The sequence below is a fragment of the Narcine bancroftii genome, chromosome 1 (assembly GCF_036971445.1).
Source record: "Narcine bancroftii isolate sNarBan1 chromosome 1, sNarBan1.hap1, whole genome shotgun sequence".
Lineage (NCBI taxonomy): Eukaryota > Metazoa > Chordata > Chondrichthyes > Torpediniformes > Narcinidae > Narcine > Narcine bancroftii.
This window is the reverse complement of record NC_091469.1, coordinates 187,952,514-187,973,441: the sequence shown is the minus strand read 5'-3', so window position 1 is coordinate 187,973,441 and position 20,928 is coordinate 187,952,514. Positions and strand designations below refer to the sequence as shown.

Sequence of the window (20,928 nt, the reverse complement as noted above, 5' to 3'; positions counted from 1 at the left end):
GTAGGAAAGGAAGACCAGCTCAGAGTGTGGATTTGCACATGAAATTATGACATTGTGGCCATTAATGAAACTTGGCAGCAGGAGGGCAGCTTAATGTGCTGGGTTTTTGTTGCTTTAGACATGATAGAATGAGGGGTGGGATGAAAGGGGAAGGAGTGGCATTGCTTGTCCGGGAAAATATCACAGCTGTGCTCAGGCAGGACAGACCAGAGGGCTCGTCTACTGAGGGTCTTTGGGTGGAGCTGAGGAACGGGAAATGTATGATCACTCTCGTGGGGTTGTAATATAGACAACCCAATAGTCAGGGAGAATTAGAGGAGAAAACCTGTAGAGATACCAGATAGGTGCAGGAAACATAGATGTGATAGGAGATTTTAACTTTCCACATATATTGACTGGGATTCCCATACTGTAAAAGACCTGGATGGCTTGTTGTTTGTCAAAAGTGTTTATGGAAGTTTTCTAAATCAATATATAGAGGTACCAACTAGAGAAAATACAATACTGGATCTCCTATTAGGGAATGAGACAGGACAGAAGTATGTGAAGGGGGACATTTTGGGACCAGTGATCATAGTGCCATTAGTTTCAAGTTAATTATGGAGAGTTAATTATCTCAGGTTGAGATTCTAAATTAGAGAAAGGTCAATTTTGAGGAAATGAGAAAGGATCTTAAATGCATGGATTTTGGGATAAGTTGTTTTCGGGAAAGGATGTGCAAGGTAAGTGGAGGACCTTCAAAGGTGAAATTTTGAGAGTACAGGGTTTGTATGTTCCTGTCAGGATTAAAGGCAAGGTTCACAGGCATAGGGAACCTTTGTTTTCAAGGGATATTGGGATCTGATTCAGAAGAAGAGAGGTAGTATAGGCAACATTGAGCAAATGAACTTGAGGAGTATAAAAATGCAAGAACAAACTCAAGAAAGAAGTTAGGAAGGCAAAAAAAAGACATGAGATTGGTTTGGCAAACAATGTAATGGAAAATCCTAAGGGTTTCTACTGGTATATTAAGAGCAAAAGGATAGTAAGGGACAAAATTGGTTCCCTTGAAGATCAGAGGGGTCGGCTTTGTATGGATCAAGAAGAGATGTGGAGATTGTAAATGTTTTTTTTCATCAGTATTCACTCAGGAAATGGGCACAGAGTTGTGGGAAGTAAGGAAAACAAGCAGTCAGATCATGGAACCTATACAGTTTAAAGAGGAGGAAGTGCTTGCTGTCTTAAAGCAAATAAGGATGGATAAATGTCTAGGGCCTGACAAAATATTCCCTCGAGGGAGGCGAGTGTAAAATTGCAAGGCATCTGGCAGAAATATTTAAAATGTCCTTAGCTAAGGTGAGGTGCCAGAGGATTAGAGGGTAGCTCATGTTGTTTGTTGGTTAAAAGAGGATCCAGAAGTAAACCTGGAAATTATAGGCTGGTCAGTCAGCATGACAGTAGTAGGTAAATTATTGGAAGGTGTTCTAAAAGACCAGATATACAATTATTTGGATAGCCATTGACTGATTTAGTGATAATCAACATGTCTTTGTGTGTGTGGAAGGTCGTGTTTAACCAATCATATAGAGTTTTTTGAGGAGGTTACAAGGAAAATTGACAAAGGAAAGGCTGTGGATGCTGTCTCCATGAACTTCAGCAAGGCCTTTGATGAGGTCCCACATGGGAGGTTAGTCAGGAAGGTTCAGACGCTATGTCTTCATAGTGAAGTAGTGAACTGGATTTGACAATGGCTGAATAGGAGAGTAGTGGATGATTGCTTTTCAGACTGGAGGCCTGTGACTATTGGTGTGCCTCAGGGATCAGTGCTGGGATCATTGTTGTTTGTCATCTATATCAATAATCTGAATGATAATGTGATAAATTGGATCAACAGGTATGCAGATGACACTAAGATTGGAGGCATTATGGATAGAAAAGAAGGTTTTCAAAACTTGCAGAGGGATCTGGACCAGCTGGAAAAATGGACTGAAAAATGGCAGATGGAATTAAATGCAAACAAGTGTGAGGTGTTATATTTTGGAGGGACAAACCAAGAAAGGACATATACGGTAAATGCGGGGGCACTGAGGAGAGCGGTAGAGCAGATGGATCTGGAAATACAGATACATAATTCCCTCAAAGTGGCATTACAGTATTGCAATAGCAACTGCAAAGAAATGTTGGTGATATCATGGAAAGATGATGGAGAAGTGTTATGAAGTAGATGGTATAATGAGATATGAAATTGTATACCTTTGGAAAAAATTACGTATAGTTAAGGGATCGAGTTGAAATTTTTTAAATAATATTTGAAAACCATATATGGATTTTATGGATAATTTTCCATTTACCTCTTCTATCTTATCCACTCCTCTTAATTAGTAATTTTTAATAACTATTAATGATTGTATATGGTCATATTATTTTATATTAAATGGTAGGTGTTTCTTTCCTTTTCTTACTTTTGGGTGGGAGGGGGGATGAGGAAATTTTTTAAAAAAAATTTGTATAATTGGCTATGGATATTTGATTAATATTTTATTCATTTTTTCCTGTAATTATGCAAATAATTAAATATTTTTTAATAGTGGAATTACAGGTGGATAGGGTTGTAAGGAGAGCCTTTTGACATATTGGCCTCCGTAAATCAAAGTATTGAGAACTGGAGTTGGGATGTTGTGTTAAAGTTGTTTAAGACATTTTTGAGACCAAATTTGGAGTATTGTGTGCAGTTTTTGTCACCTAACTACAGGAAAGATATCAATAAGATTGAAAGAGTGCAGAGATGTTGATTGGACTTCAGGAACTGAGTTACAGGGAAAGGTTCAACAGGTTAGGACTTTATTCCTTGGAGCGTAGAAGAATGAGGGGAGATTTGATAGAGGTGTTTAAAATTATGAGGGGGATTGACAAAGTAAATGTAGATGGGCTATTGCCACTGAGGGTATGTAAGTTACAAACCAGAGGACTTGGGTTAAGAGTGAAAAGGGAAAATTCTAGATTGAAAATTAGGGATAACATCTTCACATAGAGAGTATTGGGAATGTGGAATGAGCTTCCAGCTGAAGGGGTGAATGCAGGCTCATTTTTATCATTTGAATAGGTAAATGAATGGGAGAGCTATAGAGGGCTGTAGAATGGGTGCAGGTCAGAGGGACTAGGCAAATAAATAGTTCTATATTTCCATTAATTTCTACGTTCTAAACTCCACTAAGTAAGACTAATTCTGAGAAGAATGGGCTGTCATATGAAGAGTAAATAAGGACTATCACACTTACTTGAATTTATAAAAACATGGAACAGATCCAAATCTTGCAGGGACTCGCTCACTATATGTGCTTTCTGGTCACCAACCCACTTAACCTTCTCTTGTTTCTTCAGATAGTTCCCCTTGGGTATTCTGCAAAGCCCAATAGAATGGCTATCTTTTCTGTTGCTATACCTACAGAATTGCATCCCAGCTACAAAGAATTGAATATTCAGAAGCTGTTAATAATTAAACATCCAAATTTCTTAATATTTAAAAGATTGAAACATTTCTAACATGTAAACACTATAAATGTAATCAAATATATTAAAATTGATTTAATGAAAGCATTTACTTACTACTTGTCATTCTCACTTGTAGGTTATTTTTAAATGATTTTTAAAAATATAATTTTTAATGCCATTCTCACTTGTTTTTAAATGATTGGCCATGATATTCTGTTTCAGGAATAATGGGCACATTTTTTTGTACAAGTGCTTGAGAATCTTCAGAAATTGGCAATGCTTGTTAAATATTCTTACAAGTCCATTGATAATATAATCAGGAAATCTCCGGTAATCAACTATGAACTGCATAAAAGTCTGAACTTCTAAGCATTTATGGTTCTGTGTGGAAGTACAAGAAGTTCTGCAGAAGATTAGGATTGAATCTCATTGGAAAATGTGCAATGCCATAACATCTTTCAGTGGCTCTCTGATCTACCTCTGCTTCTATTTCTTGTTTATACATTCTTCCTAGCTTTCTTTCAGAGATGAAAATATCTGAAAATGTTGAGACGGTGTTCCATCTGCCCAATTCCAACATTATATATCAAAATATATTAGAAATATACACATTTATTTCACAGATGATCTTGTATCACTTCAAAAGTATTCTGTTGTCATCCTCTGCATTGTTGAACAAATATTATAATCGGCGTGTTTACGTTTTTTTCCATATTTCTTAGAGGTTACTCTTTTTAAACTGATGTACTTTGTCGCTGATACCTATTGAACTTCACTATTCTGTGCTACCTATTCACCCAGGAGTACAGGTACATTTTCTTTTAACATATTGAAAAGCACTCAACACTGAGTCTTACAACTTTTTGCCTAGTACAAAGTTTGTGTTTTCATGATTAAAAGGTGACCTTATCAAGTTGAAGTGAGTTTTCTTAAAATGCAATACTCTGGAAAAAGAGGAGATATACTGGCAACTAGTCCATGAACTCTGTCATCTCCAGAGGAATTATTAACTAATTTTTAGTACTAATTAAGGAATAGCTGTATAATACTTTAACATACATCAATTATTTCTTTATAGGGTCCTCGTGGCCCTCCAGGCCTATCAGGACAACCTGGGAAAAGAGGACCTCGGGTAAGTGTTTACTCTTGATCTTTATGCATCAAAAATCTTAATTTGCCAATCAACCATTTTCAGGAACACCAGCCATTTGATATCTGTCTCTTTTGATTCCAAGCACTAGAATTTTGTCTCTTTAAAATTCTCCTTTTCTACCCCTTACAACTCTTTTCAGGCAAGCTTTATAGTCTAACTCTTGGATCATTTTTATGGTTATCTATCATAATATCTTCATGCATAATTTGGTGTCAAATTTAATTTGGTAATCATTGGATGAGTTGCTTAGGGATATATTGTCATAATAAAGGGAATATAACCATACAAGTTGATTATGCTCTTTATCTTGAGTTTATATTCATGATTGTTAACTGATCAAATATTAATAAGCCTAACATGAATAAGCAAAGAACAAAATGTTGATAAGTCCATGGGTGACGTCAGTGATGATTTATTTGCAAATTAAATAACCCATTATCTGAATTATCCATTTAAGTGTGAAGGCTACATTTTGTAATTGATTTTTGTGAAGGTAAATCAAAAGGGGAAAAAAAGTCTGATTAAAAATCATGTCAAAAGAGTCAGAGTTTTACAGCACAGAAATAAGCCCTGAAGGCCAATTTATTTGTGCCAACTAAGATTAAATAAATTGGTTCATTTGGAAGAAGAAGCTGAGTATCCCTATAAAAGTGAGGGACAGTTTAGCAGAGCATTCATCCTCAGAGTGATATGGCTTTGGCTGAACAGGCTTCGGTGAGAACAGTTAAGAGGCGAGGAATAGTCAGAGTTGAAGTCAGAAAGTGCCCCCCTATTCATAACAATTACAGAACGGAAACAGACCATTAGGCCCTTCTAGTCCGCACCGAACCAAACACCCCTTTCTAGTCCCACCTCCCTGCACAATGCCCATAACCCTCCATCTTCTTCTCATCCATAGACCTGTCCAACCTTTTCTTAAATAATACAATTGACTCCGCCGCCACTATTTCTCCCGGAAGATCATTCCACACAGCTACCACTCTCTGAGTAAAGAAGTTCCCCCTCATGTTACCTCTAAACCTCTGCCCCTTAATTCTTAACTCATGTCCTCTTGTTTTAATCTTTCCTCCTCTTAACGGAAATAGTCTATCCATATCCATTTTGTCTATCCCTTTCATAATCTTAAATACTTCTATCAAATCCCCTCTCAACCTTCTACGCTCCAAAGAATAAAGACCCAATCTATCCAATCTCTCCCCATACTCCAGATGCTTAAACCCAGGCAACATTCTGGTAAACCTTCTCTGCACTCTCTCCACTCTGTTTATATCCTTCCTATAATTAGGCGACCAGAACTGCACACAGAACTCCAAATTAGGCCGCACCAACGTCTTATACAATCTCAACATCACCTCCCAACTCCTATATTCCATGCAATGATTGATAAAGGCCAGCATACTAAAAGCCTTCTTCACCACCCTATTCACGTGAGTTTCTACCTTCAGGAAACGATGTACCGTTACTCCTAAATCTTTCTGCTCTTCTGTATTCCTCAATACTCTCCCATTTACCACATATGTCCTATTCTGATTCTTCTTACCAAAATGAAGCACCTCACACTTATCAGCATTAAATTCCATCTGCCATTTTTCAGCCCACTTTTCTAAGCAGCCCAAATCCCTCTGCAATCCTTTCGAGGAACAAAAAAGGATTCAGCAGGTAGGCGCAGATAAGGGCAGGTTTTTTAGATACCATATATTTTGTTCCTTGTCATAGACAGTGGGAATGGCAGCCAAGGCAGGGGAATGTTCCTCTTGCCAGCAAAATCCCTGACGACTTCATCTGTGAGAAGTGCATCGAGCTGCAGCTTCTGCAAACCGAGATAAAGAATTGGAGCTGGAGCTAGAGTTGGATGAACTTTAGATCATTCGAGAGGCAGAAGGGGTGATGGACAGGAGTTACAGGGACACTATCGCACCTAGGAGGCAGGAGGAGGGTAGATGGGTGACAGTCAGGAGAGGGAAAGGGAGGTAGTGCAGGGCACCATGTGGGGGGGGGGGGGAAGGGGGAAATAACTTACCTGAGTAAAACCACAGAAATCAGGTATCTGGCATGGAGTCTAGTTCTTTAGGCTAAGAAGGGAAGGGAGAAGAAGAATGAGCTGTAGTGATAGGGGATTCCATAGTTAGAGGGACAGATAAAAGATTCTATGGAAGAGATCGAGTATCCAGGATGGTATGTTGCCTCCCTATTGCTAGGATCTAACATATCTTGGATCGGGTTAACAGCATTCTCAGGAGGGAGGGGTGATCAGTCAGATATCACGGTCTATGTAGGCACCAATGACGGAGGAAAGAAGGATGAGGAGGTCCTGCAAGGAGAGTTCAGGGAATTAGGGGCTGGGTTGAAAGACAGGACCTTCAGAGTTGTGATCTCAGGATTGCTACCCGTGCTACATGCTAGCGAGGTTAGAAAAAGGAGGAACATGCAGCTTAACATGTGGCTAAAGATACGGTGCAGGAGGGAGGGCTTCAGGTTTCTGGACCATTGGGCTTTCTTCCAGGGAAAGTGGATCCTGTTCTGATGGGATGGTTTGCATCTGAACTAAAAGGGATCTAATATTTAGTGCTGCTCTGGTGGGTTAAAACTAGATTTGCAGGGGGAGGGGAACCAGAGTGCCAGAGCAGATAGAGGAGTGGTGGAAGGAAAAGATGATGTGAAAATTACATGCACTGTTAGAAATCAATGGGTTGAATGTGGTTGAAATATTCTCAGGTGCATCTATTTCGATGCAAGGAATATTGTAGGAAAGGTGGACGAGCTTAGAGCATGAATTTGCATGTGGAATTATGACATTGTGGCCGGACTGGCACCTCAACGTGCCAAGCTTCTGTTGCTTTAGACACGATAGAATGTGGGAGATTAAAGGGGCAGGAGTGGCATTGCTTGTCCGGGAAACTATCACAGCTGTGCTCAGGCAGAACAGAGCAGAGGGTTCAATTCCGGAGGCTAAATGGGTGGAGCTGAGGAACAGGAAAGGTATGACCACACTCATGAGGTTGTATTATAGACCGTCCAATAGTCAGGCAAAATTGGAGAAATAGCAGATAGCTACAGGAAACACAAGGTTATAATAGTAGGAGATTTTAATTTTCTACATATTGACTGGGACTCCAATAATGTAAAAAGGCTGGATCACTTGGAGTTTGTCAAATGTGTTCAGGATAGTTTTCTAAATCAATTATATAGAAGTACCAACTAGAGCAGGGGCGTGGGCAACCTTACCATGTGTGGGCCGGATGGTGTGTCAGTGGTTGAACAGTGGGTTGCAATGATGCTACCATAAATGAAATAAATACTGAAACACAGACATTATGTAAATGAAGTTTTCAATTGTCTCTGCTTGAAGTAATGTACAGTGTATGAACATAACTAACGATAATTCATCATGAGAAGATGACAAAATGAACTGACCCCGTGTGTAAAAGTAGATGACACAATTTTCTTCTTTATTTTCATTGTGTGATGACATTGTTTAATGGGTTTAATGTATCGTATATGTTGAACGTTTAGTGGGTAGGGAGTGGGAAGAAGGGAGGGGGGAAAGAGGGGAGAAAATGACACTGTGTATATTCAAGAGGGAAATTTTTATGTGTATTTTGGTCAATATGGTTCATAGTGTGAAAAATAAAAAAAATTTAAAAAAAACAATCCACAGAAAAAGTTCAAGCAATAAAATTCCTTCCAAAATCTACAATGATGCATTTCAGGTCAGAGCAGACATCTTCAAATCTGGAAATGCACTAAAATTCACGAGTTAGTCATTAAAATTACACCATAAAAGTCAAAAAGGAGAAAAATTGATCACAATGAAAACAAATAACCCCAAAACAGACAACAGCTCAATCAGTGGGAAACTTGATTTTGTATGTTGTTGTTAAAGCATTTCGATATTGGGTGGCGTAATTGTTGATGCCAATAGCAAGATATCACCTCAAGGAGTTGTGCTGGTAGAACAAACTACTTAGCAGGAGTGATAAAATAATTTCTTGTTGGGTATAAATATTTCAGACAGATATTTGGAATGCTACAAACTGTCATTTAAGCTTGGTTGCTTTTAAATAAGGCTCGTAAAGTAACCATGAAAATAATATGGCGGTACGGCTGATGTCAGTAGTATGCAAATTATTGGAGGGTGTTCTAAGAGATCGAATATACAATTACTTGGAGAGCCATGGACTGATTTGGGATATTCATTGTGGTTTTGTGCATGGTAGATTGTGTTTAACCAAACTTATAGAGTTTTTCGAGGAGGTCTGCAGGAAAGTTGATGAAGGAAAGGCTGTGGATGTTGTCCACATGGACTTTAGTAAAGCCTTTGACAAGGTCTCACAAAGGAGGTTAGTCAGAAAGGTTCAGATGCTAGGTATTCAAGATGAAGTAATGAACTGGATTTGACAATGGCTGGACAGGAGAAGCCAGAGAGTAGTGGTGGATGATTCCTTCTCAGACTGGAGGCCTGTGACTAGTGGTATGCCTCAGGGATTGGTGCTTGGACCATTGTTGATTGTCATCTATATCAATGATCTGGATGATAATGTGGTCAATTGGATCAGTCGGTTTGCAAATGACTATGATTGAAAGTGTTGTGGACAGTAAAGAAGGTTTTTCAAAACTTGTAGAGGGATCTGGACCAGCTGGAAAAATGGGCTAAAAATGGCAGATAAAATTTAATGCAAACATGTGTGAGATGTTGCAATTTGGAAGGACAAACCAAGAAAGGACATACAAGGTAAATTGTAGGGTACAGAGGAGTTCTGGGTTTGTAAAGAGAGCTTTTGACATATTGGCCTTCATAAATTGAAGTATTGAGTATAGGAGTTGGGATATTATGTTAAAGTTGTATAAAACATTGATAAGGCCAAATTTGGAATATTGTGTATAAATTTGGTCACCTAACTACAGGAAAGATATCAATAAGATGGAGTACAGAGATTTACGAGAATGTTGTTTGGACTTCAGGAACTAAGTTACAGGGAAAGATTAAAGAGGCTAAGACTTTATTCCCTGGAGTGGAGAAGAATGAGGGGAGATTTGTTAGAGGACCCATACATATATTTCCCCCCCCCCCCTTTTTCAGCCTCATTTTAAGGATTTCATGGTATATTTAGCGTATAAGTCGACCCAATTTTCTGGCTGCCCTGTTGATCAGCGTACAAGTCAACGTCCAAGGCTCACAATGCCTGAGATGGGTTGTTGACCAGCATGTACATCGACCTGCCCATAGATCATGTGGTATGATATGCTGGGAATTGGCTGGAGGTGATTGCTATCATGAAGAGTCCACCAACACAATGCAACATGCGATTAAAAAATATGAAGCGAGCCTTTAAGTTAAAAGTGATAGAAATGGCCAAGAAAACCAACAATTGCACTACTGAAAGAAAATTTGATCTGTTTGAGAAGTTGGTAAGAGATTGGAAGAAGAAAGAAGAAACTTTAAGAAACATACCAAAAAGGCAATGGTCTTTAAGAAAATTAATCACTCATTGGCCAGAGTTGGAAAATCACGACGCGGAATGGATACGTGAATGGAGGTGAGATTTCTACATAGTCACCCAAAATAAAATAAGAACATTTGCATTGCAGTGGGCAAAGTCACACAGACCTCAGTGATGATTTTGAGGCTACAATAGGGTGGTGCAATCATTTCATGAACTGGAAAAATCTGGTATTACAACAAAAATTGCACAGAAACTACCAAATGATCCTGATCATAAGGTTGTAAATTTTCACCAATATATTATACGGAACTGGCAGAAACACCAGTTTGCAATGGCAAATTCGGAAACATGAACCAAAACCCCAATGAATCTCGACATGATAAGCAATAGAACAGTGGAATGGAAAAGTGTGAAAACTGTGCAAACCAGAAGTACGGGCCATGAAAGGACCAGGTTTACCACGGTGTAATCGTGCATGGCCGACAGGATAAAGTTAAGCCCCATGGTAATCTTCAAATGCAAAATTAAATGGAAAATGGAATTCCCTGAAGGTATTTTTGTACATTTTCATGAAAAATGATGGATGGAGGAAAATGCTGTGGAACAGGCAGCCAGGGGCTTTACACAAAGAACAGGGTTTGCTAGCCTGGGATATGTTTTGTAGCTACTTAACTGAGAAGACTAAAAGTAGATTAGCACTACATAATACTTACATGGTGGTTACCCTGCATGGTTTGAGGTCTATATTGCAACATCTCGATGACTGCTTGAACACGACCATTTAAATACCATGTATGCGAGGAATTAAGCATATGGATATCGAGTACAGAAAAGTCATTTACAAAAGGTGGGGCAATGCATGCTGCATCACTTGATGTGCTGTGTAACTTCATACTCAAGGCATGGGACAAAGTTAAAGTAGAGACAGTGACAAAATTGTTTAAAAAGTGTGGTTTCACTTGTGCAATTGATGGCACGGAAGATGATTTATTGTGGGACACTGGTGATGAAACAGAAACCGCCTCATCTGATACAGACTGGGACCCATATGATGACTGTGTAAACAGTGAGAGTATGGATGTTTTTGCTGCCATCTTTGCTTCAGGCGATGATAACGAGAGTGATTTTTGAAGGATTTAAAATATGTTGTTTTCAGACAATGATAGTGATTTTGAAGGGTTCTCGCTGACAACGAAAATCTGTTGCAGTCAAGTTTTTTTTGGCTTTTCAAGGGTCGACTTGTCTGCTGCATCAGCGCGGATTGGATTTTGAGCTGAATTAAGGTCTCAAAAATATATCTGGAGTATTAGTCAACTCCCATTTTTTTGACAGATTTTTTTTAGGGGGGGTTTCACAACTTGACTTTTACGCCGAAATATAGGGTATTTAAAATTGATAGGCTTTTTTAATTGAGGTAATGTGAGATACAGACCAGAGGACATGAGTTAAGAGTTTAGGTGGAACATGAGCGGGAACCTCTTCACACAGAGAGTGATGGGAATGAAGTAGTGGATGCAGGCTCAATTTTAACATTTAAGAAGAATTTCTACCAGTTTATGGAAGGGAGAGGAATGGAGGGTTATGGCCTAGGTACACGTCAGTGGGACTTGGCAAAAGAAAATGGTTCAGCTCGGAGTAGAAGGGCGGACGAGGCCTGTATAATGCTTCTAATTTTTTTCTGCATTTAGCCAATATCCTTCAACATTTAATATACATGGCCCTATCCAAATATTCTGAACATTGCAATTGTACTTACCTCTATCACTTCCTCTGCCAACTTGCTCCCCTATCTATCACTCTCCATGTGAAATCAGCATCCATCAGGACCATTTTAAATCTTTCCCCTTTCACCTTGACACCACTCACTACTTTTTCATTCTCCCACCCATGGAAAAGCACTATGATTATTTAGCTTTTCTATTCACAAGATCACAAGATAAAGGAACAGAAATAGGCCATTCAGCCTATCAAGTCTGCTCCACAATTACACCCTGAGATAAAATGATCTGGCATCTAGTTCCAAATATTGGCCTTTTCCCCATATCACTTGATACCCTGACTAATTAGATACCTATCCACTATGTTCAGACCAGGACTTACCCAATGATCGGGTCTCCACGACTGTATGTGGCAACGAATTCTGCAAATCTTTGACCCTTTGGCAAAATAAATTTTCATTTCTGTTTTAAATGGGTATCTTTTAATTCCAAGACTATGCCCTCCTGTCCTAGACTCACCCACCAAGGGAAACATTTATTCACGTCTACTCTGTCCAATCCTTTCAGCAGTCAGAATGTTTTTATGAGATCCCCCTCATTCTTCTATTCTCCAATGAATACAGTCCAAATGCTGCTAAACGTTCCTTGTATGTTAGCCCTTGCATTCCGGGAATCATTCTGCTAAATCTTCTCAGTACTCTCTCCAACATCATTATATCCCTTCTAAGATAATGGGCCCAAAACTGCACACAATACTCCAAATGAAGTCTTACCAGTGCCCCACAGAGCCTCATCAACACCTCTTTTATACACTATTCCTCTTGAAATGAATGCCAACACAGCTTTCATTTTCTTTACTGCCAATCCAACCTGGTGGTTAACCTTTGGGTTATCCTGCTTGAGGACCCCCGTCTCTTTGTAGTTCGAATTTTGAAATTTCTCTTCATTCAATTAATAATCTGCCTGTTTATTTCATCTTTCAAAATGTACAACCATACATTTCTCAACATTGTATCTCATCTGCCATTTATTTGCCCACTCTCCTAAACTGTCCAAGTCTCTCTGAAACCTTTCAATTTCTATTCCAATACCAAAGTGTCATTAGGTTCAAAATCATTTAATCCATAATTTAAATCATCAATATGCATTGTAAAAAGTAGTGGCCCCAATACTGACCCCTGTGGAGCACCACAGTAACTGGCAACGAACCAAACAGAATCCCTTTATTCCCACCCTTTGCTTCCTGCCTATCTGTCAACACTCCACCCAATCCAATATCTTTCCTGTAATTGCATGGGCTCTCATCTTATTAAGCAGCCTCTCTTATGTGGCACCTTATTGAAGGCCTTTTGAAAATCCAAATACGCAACATCCACAGCCTCCCCCTTGTCCATCCTATTTGAGATTACCTCAAAAATTCCAGTAGGTTGGTCAGGCAGGATCTTCCCTTCATGAAACCATGCTGACTTGGACCTATCATGTCATACACTTTGAGGTATTTCATAACCTCATCCTAGAGGATCAACTCCAATAACTTTCCAATAACTGACATTAGACTAATACCAATAATTTCCTTTTTTCTTCCTCCCTCCCTTCTTAAACAATGGAATTACATTTGCGATCTTCCAATCCTTCGAAACCATGCCAGAGTCTATTAATTTCTGGAAAATCATTTCCAATGCCTCTACAATCTCCAAACCCACTTCCTTCAGAACCCATGGGTGCACCTCATCTGGTCCAGGAGACTTATCTATCTTTAGTCCATTCATCTTATCAAGCACTTTCTCTCTAGTAATTCTGATCATACTTAATTCTATTCCCTGAGACCTCTGGCTATCAGGTATGTTGCTATTGTCTTCATCAGTGAAGACCGATGCAAAATACTCATTTACTTCCTCTGCCATCTCTTTTTTACTCATAATTTCTTCAGCATCATTTTCAATCAGTCCTATATATATCCATGTCTGTATATTTAAAAAAAGCTCTTAGTATCCTTTTGAAAGTTATTTGCTAACTTCCTTTCATAATTCATCCTTTCTTTCCTAATGACTTTCTTTGCCTCTCTCTCTCTCTAAGTTTTTTTAAAATTCCCATTCTTCTGGTTTTCCACTAAATTTTGATTCCTTGTGTGTCCTTCTTTTTGCTTTAACCTCTCTTGTTAGCCACATTTGTGCCATTTTTCCATTCATAATTATCTTTTTTCTTTGATTAAACATGACAATAATTTGCCTCACTTCCAAGAACTTCTGCATCTATCTGTGAGCTTAATGTATTTGACAGCTATCTGTTGGACCTATTCTATTTGTGAGGAGATCATGTGTCAAGTTTGTTGTTACTGGCTATCTGTTTCTGGATTGGCTGAGATTTTCTACAGACCAGAAATTCAAGAGAATATCATGTGCATCCCCTGTCTTTCTCTCTTTTTCTATTCCTCTGACTCCATTCTTCTAGCTCCCCTTCCCTTCCCTCTCCATTCAGAGCTATCACTTCCCCATCACTTCTCAGCCTTATTTTTTTACTTCTGCTGCCCCCCCCCCCCCATGTCCATGTGGGACCTCTTAACAGTTGGTCTGTGCTCCTCTCCATAGTCCTTCTCTGCCCACCATTTTATTCAGGCATCTTCCTGTTTATTGGCCAGGCTCAAAATGTTAATTATGTCCATTTAGTTCCTGTAGATACTGTGACCTGCTGAGTTTCTCCAGCACTTCTGTGCATTGTATATGCATTTATCAGAATCAGAATTTATTATCAGGAGCGTGTGTCACAAAATTTGTTGTTTTGAGACAGCATTACTGTCGCAAAATTACTGTAAATGACATTTAAATAAATAAATTAATAAGTGCAAAGTAGAGCTAAGCGAGGTAGTGTCTGGGGTTCATTGTCCATTCAGAAATCTGAGGGGAAGAGCTGTTTTTGTACTAATGGGTATTCATTTTCAGGCTCATGTACCTCCTTCCTGATAGAGGCACTGAGAAGAGAGCCTTAAGGATAGAGGCTGCTTTCGAGAGACACCACCTCTTGTAGATGTCCTTAATGATGTCCATGATGGTGCTGGCTGAGTTCACAAGTCTCTGTAGTCTTTTTCTGGCCTGTCAGGTCCTCTATACTAGGAAGTGATGCAACCAGTCAGAATGCTCTCTACAGTACACCTGTAAAAATTTGCAAGAATCTTTGGTGACCTATGAAATCTCCTCAAACTCCTCACAAACAATGTTGTCCCTGATTTCATATTTATCAATCTCCTTAAATGTTTGTTTTTGCCAGCAGGTAGAACTTAGTTAAGCAGATTTAAAATTAAGTTACGTTTTCAAACGTATCCAAAGTACAGTAAAAATCCTTTAATCTGGCATACTTAAGAATATGGTGATGCCAAATGGGCTGATTTTCTGCACTATTGGATGTTAATTTTCCAACATACTTTCAATACTTTTAAATAATTTGTAATCGAATCATAATTCTTTGACTGAACCCAGAGACATTAAAGAGAGTAAAGGAAAGGAAGAGCCTGGTGATGTTCAAGGGATTAGGGGAGTGTGGAAAACAACCAAGGGAGTTTCAAGGGAACATGGAATCTGAGATTCCAGTGAGTGAAAAGGAGCATGGGGTCTAAGGCCTTAGTGGAAAAGAGCAGGGGAACCAGAGTTACAGCATAATATGAAGCTAATGAGTTTTGATATCATGGCCTTATATATCATGGAATTATCAGGGAGGAGGTGCTGGCAGATTTGGAGTTCATTAAGGCAGACAAATCCCCATACCCTGACCAAGTACATCCTCAGACCTTGTAAATAGGGAAGAAATTTCAAAGACCTTTGCATAGATCCCTGAACCATTATTGGATACAAGGGAAGTTCTAGAAGACTGGAAGGTGGCTAATGTTGTACTATGGAAGAAGGGCAACAAGAACAAGCCACAGAACTGTACACTGATAAATAGGAGGCGATTCTGAGTGATAGGCTCTGCCAGGATTTCAAAAGGCAGGGCCAAATTATAGTTGTTCAGCATGACTTTGTGATTGGCAAATTATGCTTATTGAATCTAAAGTGATCAAGAGATTAATGAGGGCTGAGTAGTTGATGTTGTCTATATTGATTTTAGTAAGATATTTGAGAAGGTTGTGCATGGTGGGCTCTTCGAGAAAGTTAGATCTCATGGGATTCAAAGTGAACTGGCCCATTAAATTCTAAGCTGGTTTGGTGGAAGGAGTCTGAGGATTGTAGTGAGAGGTTAATTCTCTGATTGGAAGCCTGTGACCAGCAGAGTCAGTACTGTGTCCACTGTGGCTTGTCATCTTTTTTAACAATTTCAATGACAATATTGTCAACGTGATTAGTAAATTTGCAGATGACACCAAAATTGGTGGTGCAGTGGGCAGTGAGGAAGTATACAACAAGATCGAGATCATTTGGGAAGGTGGGCCAAGGAAAAACAAATAGAATTTAACTCCAACCCTCTGGTAAATCAAATCAGGGTAGGACTTGCATGGTGAATGATAGAGCCCTGAAGATTTTTGAGGAAGACAGACTGAAAAAAGTGGCAACTCAGGTGGACAGGGTGATGAAGAACATCTTGTATGCAATGGGTAGGGTATTGAGTGTAAAGAATGGGACACCATGATACAACTGTACAAGATGTTGGTGAGACCACATTTGGTGTACTGTATGCAGTTCTAGTCTTTCACTTGTAGGAAAGCTGTCATTAAGTGGAAAAGTGTGCAGAAGGGATTTACCGAGATATTGAGAACAGAATACTTATAGGAATGGGTGGGGGTTCTGTTTTTTTTTAAATATTTTAATTTGACTGTTTCACATTTTACATGTACATACAAAATAATTATGGAATGCATAATATTAATGATAAATGACAAATTAGATAACTCGAAATATTAAAAAGCACATTTAACACAACCATAATTCAAAATTACATCAAACAGAGAAAAAAAGTATATTTTCCCCATACAGTGTGATTCTAAACCCTATCCCCTAATCCAAGGTATATGACTAAAGAAAATATGTACTTTGATCAAGAAATAAAATGGCAAATATTAAAATTTGAAAATAATATTATATCTAGAGTTTATGAAAGAAATTCAAGAATGGTCCCCACAGCATTTGAAACCTTACATTTCAATTGTTAATTGAATAACATATCTTTTCTAAATTTAAACCGGACATCATGTCCCTCACCCACTGAGCATGAGTGGGTGGGGCAGCATCCTTCCATTGAAACAATATTGCACATCTAACCAAGAGAGATACAAAAGACAAAGTATGACATTTAATTTGAGTTAAAAGATTATCTTTTTTTTCCCCCAAAAGGAGTAACCAGACAATTAGGCTCTAAATTTACATTTAGAATTAAAGATAGTTTGAAATACCTCCCTCCAGAATTTTTCAAGGCAAGGACATGTCCAAAACATATGAATTAAAGAAGCCTCTTCTTTCTTACATTTATTACCATAAGGATTTATATCTGAATAGTTATGAAATGATTTAACTTTAGACATATGAGCCCTATATAGAACTGTAAATTGTAAAAGGCGATGACGGACACATAAGAATGTAGTATTAACCAGCTTAAAAATTAGATCCCAAACTTTGTCTGTTAATGTAAAGTTTAAATCTTGTTCCTAGTCACTTCTGATTTTAACTAGAGGGGCATGTATCAAACCCATCATCTTACCATAAATAATGGATATTAAATCTGTGCGAGAATGGTGTAATCTAAATTTCACACCAACAAAGTTCATGTCAAGTGCCTGAGGAAAATCCGGTATCTAAGTTTTTAAGAAAATGTCTAATTTGCAAATATCTGAAAAAAATAAGTATTTGGTAAGTTGAACTTTTTAAGAAAGCTGTTCAAATGAGGCAAAATTATTATCAATGAAAAGATCTTTGAAATGTTCAATACCTAATCTAAACTAATAATGAAAAACAGGATCTTGTAAAGGTTGAAAAAGATAATTGAATACAATAGAGTTTGAAAGAGAAAAACCATCAAGTCCAAAATGTTTTCTAAACTGCACCCAAACTCTAACAGCATGTCTAACATAGGATTATCAATAGAGAAGAAGTGAGGAGCCAAGAAGTGCTGGAATGGAAAAGGTTTTAACAGAAATCAACCCATTCTGGACTGTTCATTTGATTATGAAAATGTAACCAGAACATAAAGTCACATACGTTGACTTCCCAGTAGTAAAATCTGAAATTAGCTGTAGCCATGCCACCATTCTTTTTAAGTTTTTGAAGATGAACCTTTTTTAGACGAGGGCACTTACCCCTCCATGTATAAAATAATATAATCAAATCAAGTGAATCAAAAATCGATTTGGGAGTGAAAATTAGTTTAGACTGTAAAAGGTATAAAAATTTAGGTAAAATATTCATTTTGATAGAATTAATATGACTGACAAGGGATAAAGAGAGGGGTGACCATTGTGTTAAAGACTGTTTCACTTGTTATAATAATGTAAGAATTTTTTCTTTCAAAAGGTATTTATGATTCTTTGTAACTATAATACCAAGATATTTAAATTGGTTTTCCACAGTCTTAAAGGGGAAATTGGCATACACTGATGCAGGAGTGTTCAAAAGGAAAAGTTCACTTTCATTCAGATTTAATCTATATCCTGAAAAATTACTAAATTGGAAAAGTATGTTACATTTTAACTGTAGTATTAGTAATGATAATGGAACTTTTACCTTTAAAGAAATGTCAGAGTTTGATAAGTAGAGCAGAAGATCTTCTGCATAAAGGGAATTGTTATGTTGAATTCCCTTTCTACCAATCCCTGAAAAGTCACCTCAATCTCAAAATGCAATCGCTGATGCTCTAAGACAAATCAAACAATAATTGACTTAGAGGACACCTTTGAAGATTGAAAGGTTATGATTGTTGAAAATGAGTGAGAATTGAAGCCATTGGACATGAATACAATGAAATAAAACCTGATCCAAAATTGAATTTTAAAAAAATCATGAATACATATTTCCATTCAACTCGATCGAATGCTTTTTCTGCATCAAGGCAAAGGACACAATAAGTGATGTATATCAAAATAAAAATAACAGTTTTTAATAAAACTGGTATGGTCTTCCGAGATGATAGATAGTAAAATATTATCCAATCTACGGGCCAAAATTTTTACATCAACATTTAATAAGGAAATTGACCTATAAAAGGAGCATTCTGTTGGTTCTTTATCTTTTGTTGCAATAAGAGATATACACACTTCATTAAATTTGCTGAAAAATAACCCTATCTAAACAAGTCTGATAACACCGAACTTAATTGAGAAAAGGATTTGAAAGACTCCACAGGAAACCCATTGGATCCCAAAGCTTTTCCCAAATGTAGTGAAGAAATAGCAGTAACTATTTCCTCATGCAATATGGGCTCATCTAGTCTAATTTGTTCATCCAAAGAAAATGTGGGAATATTTAAACAATCCATGAAATTTTCCATAGAATTACTATCATTTGTGAATTTGGAGGTATAAAGTTTAGAGTAATATTTCATTTATTTCTAAATGATCAATGGTAGTTACCATCCTCTTCGAATTCTTTTAATTTGCCATTTGGCTGCAAAACCTCTCAGCTCATTAGCTAAGAGTTTCCCTGATGTATCGCCATGATATAAAGCTGGCTTCTGCTTCTTAACAAATGGTTCTCAATTGGTTAAGTAGAAAGGAGATCAAATTTAGTTTGAAGTTCAACTCGCTTTTTATATAGCTCAAGATTTTTTGGTTTGAACATATTGTTGGTCAATTTGTTTAATTTGATTAACTAATTCTAATCATTCTTTATTGGTTTTCATTTTTAAATTCACAGTGTAAGAAATAATTTTCCCCCCTCAGATAAGCTTTCATAGAATCCCAAACAAGCAGGCTGAAAGTTTCTGATGAATTCTTTGTATCAAAGAAAATTTTTTATTAGCTTTTCCATAAATTTCAGTCATTAGGCCATTTCAGATAGCCAAAAATTCTAGATGTAAAGGTGGAGAAACTCTGGCAAAATGCATAATCACCTACCTTTCTGAATGTGCAGAGGTGGTCTTCGAGCCGCATATTCCAACCCCTCTCCAGGAGGGATAATCTCTGCAGCGCAGCCCTCCACCAATCGATCTGAATTTATAGCTGCGCTAAACGGCTGTTTAGGGGCGGGATGATTATGCTGTCAGCCCATGACCCATCTCCCCACTTTCCCCTCTCCTACCAGAGGCGATGGGGCAGCGGGAGCTGTCAGCGGGGGCTGGCGGGGCCTAATATCTAATGGTAAACTTGAATTGAAATGCCAATGTCTTTTTTTATTTAAGGAAAGCCAGGAAAAGTCATAGTTAACACAACAGGGACATGATCTGATATTGTGGCGGTACGCCATTAGGCAAGCGAACCGGCCCCTCTGGTCACACACGTGGTGGGGCAGCCGGCCAAAATGGCGCCGTCAGGGGTTTCCTCCTGACCTCAGTACCGGGCTCAGAAGCCTACGCTTGGGGATCCATGTAATGCCCCGGTGATGTCGGGGCCCCCAGCGCGGTTCTCAGCCAGGTCCGGGCTGGGAGTATAAGACCAGCCAGGCAGCCTGCAATAAATCAGTTTTGCTCACTGAACTCAACCCATCTGGTTGTGCGATCCTTCAGTTATCAGTGTAGCCGCTGCTAAAATATTACCATAGTTTGATAACTACTGGACTGGGCCAAAGGGATCAATTGATTATCGATGAACTTGTGAGAAAAAGAATACTTCCTACTATTGGATATAAAAAATGGCAAATGTCAGAAATGCCTTAATCTGACAAAAAAAGAATTAATTAATGAGGCAGATTTGCTCATTATGGCAAGTTTAAGAGATGAATAATCCAAACCAGAGTCTAACCAATCCCACCAAGTACTAGACAGTATAAACTTAGATCTGGAAAAGAAGGAAAAAAAAATGTTTAAATCCCACATAATTTGTATTAGGGGCATAGATATTAGCTAAAACTACCATTTTATTATTCAATTTCCCTGAAACAATGATATATTGACCATTTGTATCTGATATGACTTTGTGGTGAACAAAAGGAATTTTTTGATCAATAAGAATAGAACACACCACCACTTCCTCCCCCAGCAACCCCGGCTTTAGCCTGGAAGGAGGAATGAA

At 38.1% G+C, this 20,928-nt stretch overlaps 1 protein-coding gene across 5 annotated transcripts in view; it reads left to right on the top strand.

Moving 5' to 3' along the window:
* col27a1b (collagen, type XXVII, alpha 1b) overlaps window positions 1–20,928 on the top strand; it is a 474,822-nt gene that overhangs the window by 79,937 nt on the left and 373,957 nt on the right. For all 5 annotated transcript variants that reach the window (XM_069885118.1, XM_069885099.1, XM_069885108.1 and 2 more), the window contains one exon: window positions 4,550–4,603. In XM_069885118.1, the coding sequence (XP_069741219.1) occupies window positions 4,550–4,603 (54 nt within the window). The remainder of the gene's footprint in view (window positions 1–4,549; window positions 4,604–20,928) is intronic.